General features: G+C 30.8%; 2 protein-coding genes across 2 annotated transcripts; one reads left to right on the forward strand and one right to left on the reverse strand.

The window, feature by feature from the left end:
- Window positions 1–2,665: 2,665 nt before the first annotated feature.
- On the forward strand, window positions 2,666–8,306 carry LOC107629674 (serine carboxypeptidase-like 40). Its single transcript, XM_016332515.3, has 7 exons — window positions 2,666–3,109; window positions 4,410–4,517; window positions 4,938–5,212; window positions 6,783–7,037; window positions 7,318–7,526; window positions 7,636–7,741; window positions 7,972–8,306. The coding sequence occupies exons 1-7, from the start codon at window positions 2,704–2,706 to the stop codon at window positions 8,128–8,130; spliced, it is 1,518 nt and encodes a 505-aa protein (XP_016188001.2). The 5' UTR covers window positions 2,666–2,703; the 3' UTR covers window positions 8,131–8,306.
- Window positions 8,307–8,361: 55 nt separating this feature from the next.
- On the reverse strand, window positions 8,362–12,366 carry APG7 (ThiF family protein). Its single transcript, XM_016332513.3, has 14 exons — window positions 12,068–12,366; window positions 11,616–11,833; window positions 11,286–11,477; window positions 11,141–11,195; window positions 10,960–11,054; window positions 10,670–10,859; window positions 10,481–10,580; window positions 10,241–10,385; window positions 10,000–10,158; window positions 9,717–9,905; window positions 9,354–9,548; window positions 9,159–9,274; window positions 8,899–9,055; window positions 8,362–8,772 (listed from the first exon to the last, which is right to left on the reverse strand). The coding sequence occupies exons 1-14, from the start codon at window positions 12,198–12,200 to the stop codon at window positions 8,590–8,592; spliced, it is 2,127 nt and encodes a 708-aa protein (XP_016187999.1). The 5' UTR covers window positions 12,201–12,366; the 3' UTR covers window positions 8,362–8,589.
- Between the last annotated feature and the right edge of the window lie 1,467 nt (window positions 12,367–13,833).

Here is a 13,833-nt window from a genome sequence, read left to right on the forward strand (position 1 = left end):
AATCATGTATGAAATAATTTTGAATATTTGGTATAAACATTGATGTTTTTTATTGTATAATGCAATGTGTTGTTGATGTTTTTAACAATTTGTTAGAAGTATTTTAAGTTTTTTTATTATGTATAATTTTGGATTACTAGTTATGATTTTTTTTCTAATAGAATGCTTAGTGATAGAAACATAACATGAGGTAGAAGTTGATGTGATATAATTATTTTTAGTATATAAGAGTTATACTTTTTTTTGTTGTAGACTTGTAGTTCATATGATATAATTGATTTTGACAACATATTCTTAGATTGAATGCTTAAATTTATATTTTTAAATATAAAATAAATTATTTTTTCTTGGTTCATTGTAAATGTTAAGTAAATAATTGCTCTTTCGATTTCTGATTTAATTTTGTTCAATTTTTGTAATTGAACTTATTTGTAAACTTTTAACAAAAAATTATAAATGAATTATTATAAGAAATTATAAAACTTTAAATCTTGTTAGTTTAAAAATTATTAAATTTAAATATTTAAAATTATATATTAAAATTTTAAAAAAATTTAAAAAAATTTAAAATTTAATTTTACCGTCGGATTTACCGTCGATTAAATTCACCGGTAACTATTAATTTAATTATTAATAATAAATAATATATTACCGTTGAATTTATGGGAGAAAAAATTCAACCGTAACAATCTCCATAATTTTGTAATTAAAATTTTATATTCGTCAGTAATTAGTGACGGACAAAAAAATTCGCTAATAAATAATTACTGGCGAGATTTATACTGTCAGATTTATTCCGTTGCTAAATCTAATGATAAATAAGTTACGACAAATTTTTTTAATAAATCCATCAATAAATCTGATGATATCTGATAAATTTTTTTGTAATAATTATTGCTATTACCCTTTAATTTAACCTACAAAAAAAATATTAATATATAAACATATGATTTGCACAAACTATAACTTGATGGAGTGAAATTGAATAACAAATACCATCTTTTTCCATCTAAAAAACACGCACACACGCGTGTATATATATATATATATATATATATATAGTTACAAGACAGCTACAAACACTTTTACATTTGAGGTCTTAAATTGCAAACTGATGGTTTGGCTCTATGAAAAGTATTCATCTATATACCTGATTGAAAAATTTTTAAATGTTTATGAAATATCGATGTGTCAATAATTTTAACTTTTGATTTTAATTAATATATAATATATTTTTTATAATTGAAGTTATTGGCTAAAACTATTGGAACATTTAAATTTTTCTTATATGGTATACCATATATTAAAAAAGGTAAAAAAATGTTAGGAAGAGCTCAGAAGAAGTTCATCTAATTATTTATCAATTTTAGAAACAGTGCGTTGACTTTGTTTATTATTTTGATTTAGGAATCCATATGAAGGGCATCATTATTTCACATGTTAATGAAGAATGATTAAGCAATGTGTGAATCTTCCTACTTCCTTCTTTTTCTTCCAATCCTCAATAATCCTCTCTATCTCTCTCTCTCTCTCTTTCACTTTAGTTTGTTTGTGTCTGTATTTTACACCAAAAATCATTTCAGCCTATTAGTATTAAAGAAGAGAGGTTTATTGAAATAATGATGACTTATTGTCATGACAGATGTAAAAGTCAAAAGAAAATTATTGGCACCAGTATTTTTTTATTTTATTAATTAAAATATAATTTAAATATATAATTAATTAATAACAACTATATTTTTCATACAAATGTCAAGAATATTTAGTATATAATTTCTATAATTATTATCCTATTCTCAACTTCAATAAATAAAGTGATGCTGAAATTTATTAAAAAAAAAAAAACTGATTTTTCCTTAATTTCTTATGGATTCTTCTTTTGTCACTCCTCTTTCCCACAACCTATATTTAGCTGTTAGGATCATACGAATAAAAAAAAAAAGAGAACTTTCAATATTAAAACACAATACATTTAAAATACTCGTATGTTCTTATTTAAATTATATTATTTTTAGATTTGTGCTATTTGGACAATTTTGATTTTGAGTAGTAAAATTTAATTTGGTGTTCTGTATACCTTTTTCTTCTCCATTTTCTCTTTTAATTTGTTAGAAGTTATAAATCCTAATAGAAATTATAATTTGTTTAGAATTATCCAAAAACAATAGACAAACATTTAGTAGTTGTACAAACTAAATACCATTTTCGTTTTTTTTTTTTTCTTATTCATATACTTTGCATGTGTTGTCAATTGAAATTTGTACCCCCTTAAAAATCCCATTCACATGGCTGAACATGATTGATGGCCAATAACAAACTCTTTTAACATTCATTTTGGACTACCTAATAATTCTGACCCATTTTCATGGTTCTTACAACTTCAAATAGTTAAAAAAATAATAAACCAACTTTGTTTGGTCGAGTGGTCAACTTACTCGTATGTTCAAGTAAGTGTCAGGATTCGAATCTCACTTTGTGCATGCAGCACTTCATTGGCCAGCGGTAGACTCTTAAATGAAACTCAGATTTGCGACGGATTAATCTTTAACCTGTCAGGTTAGAGGATACTGTGGCCAACAAAAAAAAAAGAAATAATAATAATAAATAAAAAATCTTTAACAATTATTCTCCACTCTTCAACTATATATATACATACATAACCCCATACCTTCATTTCTTCTCTCAAAAAAACACACAAAAACAATGAACATAATAATGAGCAGAACAAGTTGTTCTGTTTTTCTATCCCTTCTCGTTCTATCATCTTTTGTGGCAGAAATTCATGGTAGCAACAACAAGCAAGTTCAAGCACTTAACAATCTTCATAAGTCCAAGTTTAAAACAAGTTCATCATCATCTCAAGATGTTACACATAGGAGTGAATTTGAGGTTGAAGAGCTTCTTAACTATGATGATGTCATTGATTCTCAAGAAGGACTTAAAGAGAAAGACAGGATTTTGAAGCTTCCAGGGCAACCCCAAGTGAAGTTTTCTCAGTATGGAGGCTATGTTACAGTTGACAAATCCAATGGCCGTGCCTTTTATTACTACTTTGTTGAAGCTCAAAATTCTAAGGATACATTGCCTCTTCTTCTTTGGCTCAATGGAGGTAATGTTTATGTCACTATCACTACCATACTAATAACGTATCTTTGCAGTTATATTAAAAATTAAAATTAAAAAATTTAACCAAAATTAAATTGAATATGTTAAAATATATTTTTTAAAAATATTTTTTTTTGGAATTAGTTTTTTCACTAAAAAACTATATTGAATAACTAATTTTGACTAATTTATTGACAACCTAATTTTAAGTATAAACTAGATCAATTTTCGATTAATTCAGTTGAATTAGTTGTTTTACCTTTAAAAATATTCATAATTACAACTAAAACTATATATTTATGTTGTCAATAGCAGCCGGCCAAACCAAACCACAGAAAAAAGACATTTTAATGATGTTAGAAATGTTGTCAAATAATTTGTGGTTGTTATTATTTAAATTATGAAGTCTATTCTTGATGTCAAAATACTATTAATATTACAATAAGAAAAATGAAGCTTCTTGTTGATATGAAATCATTTCACACTCTGTCTATGAGTATGGCCACAAAAAATGCACATGAAAATGTCCCCATTGGATTCTTCTTTGCTCTCATATTAAGCTAGACATCACTTTAGAGGCAAAATAAATTATGTCATAGAAAAATCCTAAAGTAGAAGAAGCTGCCATATATACTACTATACACTATAGAGACGTTTCCCTCCATTAATTATTATTTCCTAAGCAATGATTTATTTTGTTTTTATATAATTAACATTTTTTTTTCCTGTAGTCAATTTATCTTGCAAGTATATATATACATCATGTTAGATAAATGATAATAATCACATCAATCATCATAGTGTCAAAATAATGCAAGTTGCATGATGTTCTATGTTTTCAAATTTTCAATTAGATTTGTTCAACTAACATATTATTATACTCCATCATTAGTGCTACTTTTCTTCTCTTTCATCATCTTGAGATATTATTTACTCATATTATTGCTAATATGCTGGAATGAACTGTTTATTTAATAATATAAAGTTATTAAATAAATGTATGTGCTGTAGAATTGATTGACTGTTTTATAGTTATTTTATGAATTTAATAATTTTAATATATTTTGGTCCATGTTGCTAGTTACAAACAATTAATTAATTAAACATGTAATCTTGTGGTATAACAGGTTGTACAAATCCCAAAATTCAAGCACCTAGAGGATTTCTTGGTTTTGCATATAAAAACAAAGAATATGCATATAATTGTAACATGCAAATGAATATAAAAATGTAAAAGCTAAGAATAAAATAAATTAACTAACTAAATTAAATTTTGTTGTTGTCTGTAATTTCATTTCTTCCAGGTCCAGGGTGTTCATCTCTTGCCTATGGAGCAATGCAAGAACTTGGACCCTTCAGAGTAAATAGTGATGGCAAAACACTCTACAAAAATAGATATTCATGGAACTATGGTAATTAATTAATTAAATAAAAAATTACTAAAATAAATTAAATCGAATTCTCTGCTTATAAAATTAACACATCCAAGAATGTATTTAGATCTAAATTAAGTCTAGATACATTTTTCTTTTCATGTAACAATTTTGTCAATGTAACCATTATTATTAGATAAAAAAAGAATAATTTAATTTTATGCACTATTGTGTAAATTAGTTTTATACGTGCATCCAATCATGTAATGTCACGTTAATAAAATAACTACTTTTTCATTGACCATATGAATAGTTATATAAAAAAACAGATATGATTGAACAACTGTTTTATATTATTAGTGCATCAAAATTAAATTCTAGAGTAGAATACCAAAATAACCATTTGGAAAATTAATTTCTCACTTATATAATTTAATTATTGGATTTTGCTTTTTGAAGCTGCAAATGTTTTGTTCCTGGAATCACCTACTGGGGTAGGATTTTCTTACTCAAACACATCATCAGATTACAAGACAAATGGGGATAAGAAAACAGCAGCAGATAATTATTTGTTCTTGGTGAATTGGTTGGAAAGGTTTCCTGAATACAAGAATAGAGAATTCTATATTTCTGGAGAGAGTTATGCTGGACATTATGTTCCTCAACTTGCACACACTATCCTTTACCATAATAAAAGGGCAAAAAGGACAATCAACAACCTCAAAGGAATATTGGTATGTGCTTAGCTTGCTCTTCTATTACTACTACTCTTTGCTTTTCCAATAATTGAAAAGAGCTTGGAAAAAATGATCATTAACTCACATGTTAGTTTTAGGTCTAGAAAAGTAAAGAAACTAATGATATGGTCCTGTGTCCTACACTATTTAGAGTCTATATAAGTGCATTAGGCATTTTCCATAATTCTATGTTACTTTCATTATGACAATGAGTGAAAGGATTTTTTTTTTTTTAGAAAAAAATTTAAACTAACAGTTACTTCGAAAAGACAACGAATCTTTTAATAAAAAAAATATTTTTTTTTGTTCTTGAACTTTATTTTTATGAGACTAATTAATTCATCTGTCAATATTTTCTATCTTTATTAACGAAATAAGCCTACATGACATGTTAAACGGTTGATTTATCCATTAAAAATCAACTAGAATTAACAAATTCTTTTTTGTTGGGAGTCTCATTGTCTTTTAAAGATAATTATCAAGGCCGTTTAGTTCTTATTTTTATTTTTTCATTATCTTTTTCAAATACATTAGCTAAATTTACTGTGTAAAAGTAAAAAATATTAGTAATTTTTAAATTATTTTTACTTATAAAAATTAAATTGATGATATATTAATAATTAACGTGTCACATAAGTATGTTTTGAAGAGAGATCATTGACAGATGGGCTAATCAGTCTCGCAAAGTTAAATATCAAAAGCCGAAAAATAATATTTTTTCTTTGGAAGCCTCGTAATCCTTCAAAATAATTATAAGAGACCGAATTGGATATTCACTTTTTTTTTTATTATACTTATTTTACATGAAAAATTATATTAATTTATCTATTACTTATTATTAAATTAGACTTAATAAAGTTCAAATTTCATTGGATAATAGATAATAAATAAGTTGATACTACATCTTCTATAGAATAAGTCTAATTTATTTATAATGAATTCTTATGTTTATTACATTAATTTTTTTTAAATAATTCGAAAATACTGGTATTTTAGTAATGTTAGTCGTTAATTTCAATTATAAAATATATATAATTAAAATTAACTGTTAAAATTACTAAAATACTAATATTCTTAAAATACCTGGAATTCTTGGACTGCACTAAAACGAGTATCACAAGTTGTGTTAATATTGACTCATGATGGCATGTTTCTTCTATGATGATATCATTCTGTTTTTGGGTAATGGTGATATCCAAATGGATGAGATTCTCCAATATAAAAAAGACCTATTTTATTGGACTTATGACCAGTTATGATAAGTGGTCCTTTAACCCCCTTTGGGAACTTTCCATTGTATGGGTGGTAAGAAGCTGCATAAGGACCAAACCATTTTTGGTGCCTTTTATAGACACTTGTGCCAATAATGGCACCTTTATATGTATTTTAATTATTTGGATGCAATATACAACAGTATGAAACTTTAATAGATAAGATTTAAAGTCATTTGAAAAAATGCAATTCAATTATTAGTTATACAAAGAAGCATTATTAATGGATTAGTATAGAACTTAAATGAGACTAAGCTAACAATGCTGGATGTTTGTAACATTTTTATATTATGCAGATTGGAAATGCAGTGATTAATGATGACACTGACAACAAAGGAATGTATGATTTTCTTGCTACCCATGCAATCATCTCAGACCAAACAGCATCTGATATTGAAAAATTTTGTGATTTCTCATCCTCAAAGACCACAAGTGAGTGTGATGATGCCGCTTATGAAGCTGACAAGAATATTTACTACATTGATTTGTACAACATTTATGCTCCTGACTGCAAGAATAACAATCTCACTGCTTATCCTAAGAAACCTTCTGTAAGCTTCAAATTTCATTCCTTATTTTTCTAATCCTTAATTATCTTCTTTTTTTTTTTAAAGTATACACATTTTGCATTGTATATTAAACTGACTCGTATCTTTATCCAATAATGATAAAATATAAGTCAGTCTAGTATACGATGCAAAATGAGTCATTCAAATATTTTTCTTTTCTCAATTAATTAAAAAAAAATACGGAATATGGTTAAGATGAATTAAGAAAATTCATGATATATATGAAACTGAAGATGAACTGATGGCTTGTTTGGTTTTGCAGATTGTGACTGATCCATGTAGTGAGAGTTATGTACATGCATATATGAATAGGGAAGATGTTCAAGAAGCACTCCATGCAAATGTCACTAAGCTCGTATATGATTGGGAGCTATGCAGTAATGTCATTGGAAGATGGGGTGATAGCTCCACAACAGTCCTTCCCCTTTTACATGAATTCCTCAATAATAACCTTAGAGTTTGGATTTTCAGGTAAAATCATATCTTCATTACCCTTTTCTATAGTATAATATTCCTTCCACTTCATATAGTCTTCTAATCTTTGTACATGTATAAATGTGGTTATTATTGTATGATACAGTGGTGACATAGATGGAAGGGTGCCAGTGACTTCAACCAAGTATTCCATTAAGAAGATGAACCTTCCCATCAAAACTAAATGGCATGCTTGGTTTGCCTATGGAGAGGTAATTTTCCGAAAAATTAGAGAATCAACTTTTAAGTAGTCAACATTAGCCAACTTTTTTTCAATGTAAAATTATTTTTTTGACCTTCATTATTTAAAGGATTTGGACTTTAAAATTTAGAATTCAAAAGAATTGATTAATGTTGGCTGAAAAAAGTTAACTCCCTCGGTGAACTCTTTCTGAACTGTTATTGATTAAGAACTCATTTTGAACCTTTTCATGTGACACAGGTTGGTGGCTACACTGAAGTTTACAAAGCAGGCCTAACATTGGCTACAGTGAGAGGAGCAGGGCATCAAGTACCAAGTTACCAACCAGCAAGAGCTCTCTCTTTGATCATGCATTTCTTAAATGGCACCCCTCTTCCTGATACTAAAAGATATCAGTAGTTTTTCTTGTAATCATGCTTTCAATAAAAACTAATAATTGTAGTTGGGGCCTAGTTTTTATTTATTCCCCCAAAGAAAGCAAAATTCAATCAAAATTGGATTTCTTTGGTTCCATTATTTCTTGTAACAAAACAAGCCTTCACTTTGAAATGAAATAGCAATATTTTTTACTCTAATCTTGCTTTTATACACTTATGCCTCCTGTAAGAAATAAATGCCAAGACTAATTGATGAAATGAACAAGGTTGTCTTCAAAGATTTATTTATGCAGCAGAATTTAATTACCACAACTCTGGTTAGTTTGAGGAGATGACAAATTCTGAGTGGAAAGTTCTTTCCTTACAGTATTGTAAATTAGTTTTGTACATTTGACTATTTGGGAATATAGTTAACATAGGTAAAAAAGAATCATATAACTTACATAGATTAGTTTTATCTATGTACAACTGAGTGAAATTCTTAGATTTCAACACAGTCCTCATCACCACCACCACCACCATCATCATCTTTGTCCCAATCCAATGAGAACGCCGAGGCAGATTTCATCAACTCTGTTAGTCCAGTGAGATCCTCTAGGTATGTAGGATGATTAATTGCTTGTAGTATGAACTCCATCCCTTTGTTTCGATATTCCGATAAAACCTGAATGGTTTACATTTTTATAGAACAAAGGGATTAAGAAAATATGCAACCAGAGCAATGAATTGAAGCATACAACACTAACTAATAGAAGAGACGTTATCAGAGGCATACGCCACCAAAACTTACCGTATCGCAACAGGCTGTGCAGCTAGGAGACGAGTAACCTACAAGGGTCATTTGAGAAAATTGAGCAAGCGAACCACGAATCTGATGAGGTAAAATACCAAGAGGTTGCTCACTAGTTCCAATGACATTGTTGCTAATATCACCTTCTGCAAATATCCTGAAAAAATAGTGAAGATGTGATGAGATTCATGTAGAATATATATTTTTTTCAATTGTAAGCCTCAAATTTCATGCACAAAAATCAATCTTCGTTGAATTACCCTTCAGGATGATGCAAAATTGATACTAAAAGTTCAACTGCAAGGGCCGAAGCAATTGGAGCCAGTCCCGGTCGGGTCACCGTACATTGCTGGTCCAAGGTGCGGTTGGAGGTTGACTGCGGAAAGCATCTATAAATCAGTTACATATGTTATAATAGTTCAACACAACCACACTTGATGCTACAAGGAAATTACATCAGTCGGCGCTACAACATCATTGCAAAAATAACAGCCCAGTCTATGCTTTCCCTTTGCATCTTTTATTTTGTGCACATCAGCAGATGAAGAAATAGCAGTTTCAGCATTGAAGCCATGGGCATGACTAAAAGGACCAGCTCCATGCCGCATAACCAAGAAACTATCAAACCCTAGTGCCGCGGTAATGGTAATCTGCAAAAGGATAGATAATATATAAATATGCAAGCATGTTAGTCAAAAATACCAAATCAAACTATGGATGGGATAAGACATGCTTCTGTTAAAAATGCGAATCACGTGCAGGCAGTGACTTAATGTTATAGCGATAGATATACCATTAATGAGAATAAATTGGCCAACCTTGTTAGTATTGGCACAGAGAAGAGTTGGCAGCCATCGACTTTCCCTGGTATCTGTCAATAAGAAAACTGAATCATGAGCATCGATCAAATCGGACAAGCGCCTACAATCATCGAGCACACTCTCCTGTTCTTGGCTATTTACTGGATGTCCAGGCATCGGTATAGCCATAACAACACCTTCTGCTTCCTGAAAACGAAGAAAAAGAATGCAGTTAGGAAGGGGAAAAAGGAGGGGTTATCAGGTTTAGCATCTAGCAAAGTCCTAGAGATCAACAACTTACCACCGCAGGAAATATCCGTTTGAGGCTTTCAACGGCTGCTGTTGCTTTGAAACTACCACCGTTAAGACAGTCATCTAAAGTATATAGAGACTGCCTCAACGGGTTAGACATGGCCACCTTGCCATTGTCTACTAGAGTAATTTTCCTGACTCCCCATGCCTGAAAAAGGCAAAAGCATCATAAACTCTCTCCATGAGAAGAATTTAAACAATTATAACTATATAACTTCCTCAATACACACCATAAGCATGCGTGCAACCTGGCATCCTAGAGTTCCTGCTCCAAGGAGAAGACACTTGACAGAAGATAAGGCACTCAAGTTTAGAGAAGGCAGCGCACGCCACCTCATAAGCTTTAAATTCAAATCTGCAGCAGATACGGCCAACCTGTAAAAACAGTAAAACAAAACAACAGAAGCGCTCATGAGGGAAGAAGCACTAGCGGATAAAATAAATGGGAGAAAACATCAAAGGAAAGAAACCTTGTTGGATCCATGGACTGTGCAAGGCTAATACACCTAGGTACTTTTCTCCCCTTATTGAGTTCCCATCCAACTGCATTCGGCATGGTGTTCTTCCACCCTAAAAAATTAGCCCTTCAAGTAAGAACCTCAAGTTAAAACAGAAATAGATATGATATCATAATTGTTAAACAATCAATGCATATCTACCTTCTGAAACAGTTATCAATGCTTCACCAACAAGGGATAATCCCATATCGGCAAAACCACGATTCTCTCTGTAGCATAAAAATTGAACAGACTTGAGATTCCACTTTGCAGAGATAAGTGCTAAGAAGTTGCGTAGAGGCCAGCCAGGATTATTTGGAAGATGACATGGGTCATAAAATCCAAAGAGGATCTGCCAATAAAATCTAGTAAATTTCATACAAGGACATCTGTATTTTCAGAAAGGTTGCATTTAAGTATCATAACCAGAGTCAGGGTAAGCCGTAAGCGACCTTGTGAGCATCGCTCTGACAAGCATCCCAGTCTTTCAAGAGCCTAACAGTAGCACGCGATTGAGGATCTATAGTGACTAAAAAGAATGGCACATCTGCAACATTCTCTGTTATTAGGAAGCAGTGGAAACAAACTGTGACACTATATCCCAGTGCTTGACGAAATTAATGGGACTTATACCTGCCGTTGATTTTGAGTTGCGCCACTCATTACAGGCAGTTGAGAGGGATTCTGCCTGGCATTTCACAATCAAACAACTAAAACAACGTTAGAGCGAACTTAAACAACGGTATAATATCAAATAATGATGAAAAACTCAGAGCACCTCGGCTGCGCTCAACCACTGAGAAGCTGGCCTTAGGTTAACCAAGGCTGCAGGAGGATCAAGCATCAGAGCTGGGAAAGCAAACCAATAGTGAAAGCTCCATTTTTTGAGGTCTGCAAAAGAAATAAGAAGGAATCTTGAAAGCATTGAACAGTCCTCCACAGCTTTTCCAGTTACTATGTCATTCCATATCTAAATTAACATCAAAAGTTAAAAGTTAAAAAAAAAACACGTGAGACTGATAATTTTAATCCAAAAGTCTAAGCTTCTTTTCCACTTTGAACTATCTCATATTTGAGATATCTATAAGAACTGAATTGAAGAGTTTACCTTTGCTGCCTCTTCCTTCAAGAGTTTCATCTTATCAAGTGCATGAAAACCTTCCACAGTATTAGTATTGTAAAGAATCCCAGGTACAGAACACTTGTTCCTGTTACCAGAGCTTGGTTCTGGTACCAATGAAGAATCACTTGATTCAGAAGGCAAAGACTCAGCTAGCAGAGTTAAATGATTTGACACTTGAGAATGTGAGCAAGGTGCATAGAAACCTATAAATTCAAGTAATAGCAGCATCTTAAATGGATGAATGAACCCACTTAAAAGATCATAAAAAAATTAGTTTACATTTCAGCTCCAATAGGGTTATGCTTATGCATGTATCAGAATAAATACAAGAAAAAAAAAATAAAGACCACAATTTTGATGTTGCCCTTCTGTTAAAGGGAGTAAATTTGTAAGGAAAAGCATGGTAGTTGGTAGAGAATCAAGAAAAGGGGAAGAACCAATGATAGGTAATGGAGAATCATCAATGCCGAGCTTGTTGAGCTTCAAGGAAGAGAATCTGTGCCAGAAGCCTTCATCGACGGAACTCTGCATCGGAGCGAATTGAAGCAAAGCTCCTTCCTTTCTCGACATGCCTTTCTTCAATTGTGTTTTGACTTTTGCTTCTTTCAAAACGGAATGCGAAGATGAAGATGATCTGGGTTGTTGTTCGGTTCCCAATCTTCTTGGGGTTCTTCAGTCAACAACCTTGTAGTGTTCATCAATGGAACTTGTTCTTCACCTTTTTGTTTTTTTTTTTAGATTTGGGTTCTTCACCTACCAAACGGGCCGAATTAGATCTGTTTCATATGGGCTTCTTTGTTTCTATGGATACATTTAATAACTTGAACCAATAAAAAATATGTATATATAACCCACTTAGATTAGTCTAATTGTTAAACTACTATTCTGGCCTGTTGTAATAAACACAAAGGATATGGATGCCCATTAATATCATATGGGTGACTCAGTTTTTATGTCACCAAAAAAGAATTTACATTAATAAAAGTTGAAAATATGAACCCTATACATGTATAAATAGGGGGTATAGTACAAGACAATACATACAGCAATATTAACAATAAATATTCTCTCTCTCTTTTATAAATATTCTCTCTTTCTTTTCTTATACAATAAAGCACTTATTTACTTTTTCTCTTCGTACAATATTAATATAATATTAATATATTATCTTTATAGTAGTATAATAGTATTGGTAAATATTGATAGTAGTATTTTTTTATTTATATTTTATTTTATTACCTCTTTTTTATTTATTTTACAACACATTATCATCACGAAACTCTAACAAAATTTTAGGAATACTTCAGGTAACAAATTTTTATTATGTCGAAACTCTTTCATCTTGAATATAATGTTTTTGATATATTTGGAAACAATTATTTATCATGGATATTATATGCTAAAATCCATCTTGATTCAATGGATCTTGAAAATACCATTAAGGCTGAAAATAATGCATCCCAGAAGGATATAGCCAAAGTCATAATTTTTCTTCATCGTCATCTCGACGTATTATTGAAAAATGAATATCCCACATTAAAAGATCCTGCAGATCTGTGGAAAGATCTTGAAGAAAGGTACAATAATGTGATACTTCCTTAAGCTCGATATGTTAGAGAAAAATTTTCTCGACCTTCCATGTCTCGAATGTGCTCCTGCAGCAGCAGTATCGAGAAAAATAATTTTAAAATATTTTGAGTTAATTTCTTGCTTTTTTGTTGCTAAACGCAACAATGAGTTACTTTTAAGGAATCATGAAGCGCGTCCAGTTAGCGCCGCCCCATTTCCTGAAGTAAATGCGCAATTAACCCCAGAAAAGGTAAATGGCAAGATTTTGATAACAAGAAAAATTATGGAAGGAAAAGAAATTATGTTCACAAGAAAGATCTCACCAAAAGTGAGATAAAGAAAGAAATAATGGACAAAGTATATCAATTGAGGATAAATGCTTCCGTTGTGGTGGAAAGGGCCATTGGTCACGTACCTGTCGTACCTCAAGGCACCTAGTTGATCTTTATCAAGCATCCTTGAAAAGGGATGACAAAGAAAAGGAAACAAATTTTGTTTCAAATGATGAAAATTCCATCACTCATTATGATGTATCTAATTTCTTTAAGGATTCTGAAGGAAATATTGACTATTTGATCAATGATGGAATAGTTTGATATGTGTATATGTTTGTTAAGTATTCATGTGAATAATT

This window comes from Arachis ipaensis, chromosome B3, assembly GCF_059453495.1.
Source record: "Arachis ipaensis isolate K30076 ecotype BB chromosome B3, ASM5945349v1, whole genome shotgun sequence".
Classification (NCBI taxonomy): domain Eukaryota; kingdom Viridiplantae; phylum Streptophyta; class Magnoliopsida; order Fabales; family Fabaceae; genus Arachis; species Arachis ipaensis.

What these genes read in the sequence shown, in the direction of transcription:
- LOC107629674 (XM_016332515.3), top strand. Translation starts at nt 2,704, where the DNA reads ATGAACATAATAATGAGCAGAACAAGTTGTTCTGTTTTTCTATCCCTT. An exon ending in TCTTCTTTGGCTCAATGGAG is followed by an intron (nt 3,110 to 4,409) that starts GTAATGTTTATG and finishes CATTTCTTCCAG; the next exon opens with GTCCAGGGTGTTCATCTCTT. An exon ending in CTTGGTTTGCCTATGGAGAG is followed by an intron (nt 7,742 to 7,971) that starts GTAATTTTCCGA and finishes CATGTGACACAG; the next exon opens with GTTGGTGGCTACACTGAAGT.
- APG7 (XM_016332513.3), bottom strand. Translation starts at nt 12,200, where the DNA reads ATGTCGAGAAAGGAAGGAGCTTTGCTTCAATTCGCTCCGATGCAGAGT. An exon ending in TCTGTGCCAATACTAACAAG is followed by an intron (nt 9,549 to 9,716) that starts GTTGGCCAATTT and finishes ATCCTTTTGCAG; the next exon opens with ATTACCATTACCGCGGCACT. An exon ending in GCACAGCCTGTTGCGATACG is followed by an intron (nt 8,773 to 8,898) that starts GTAAGTTTTGGT and finishes TAAACCATTCAG; the next exon opens with GTTTTATCGGAATATCGAAA.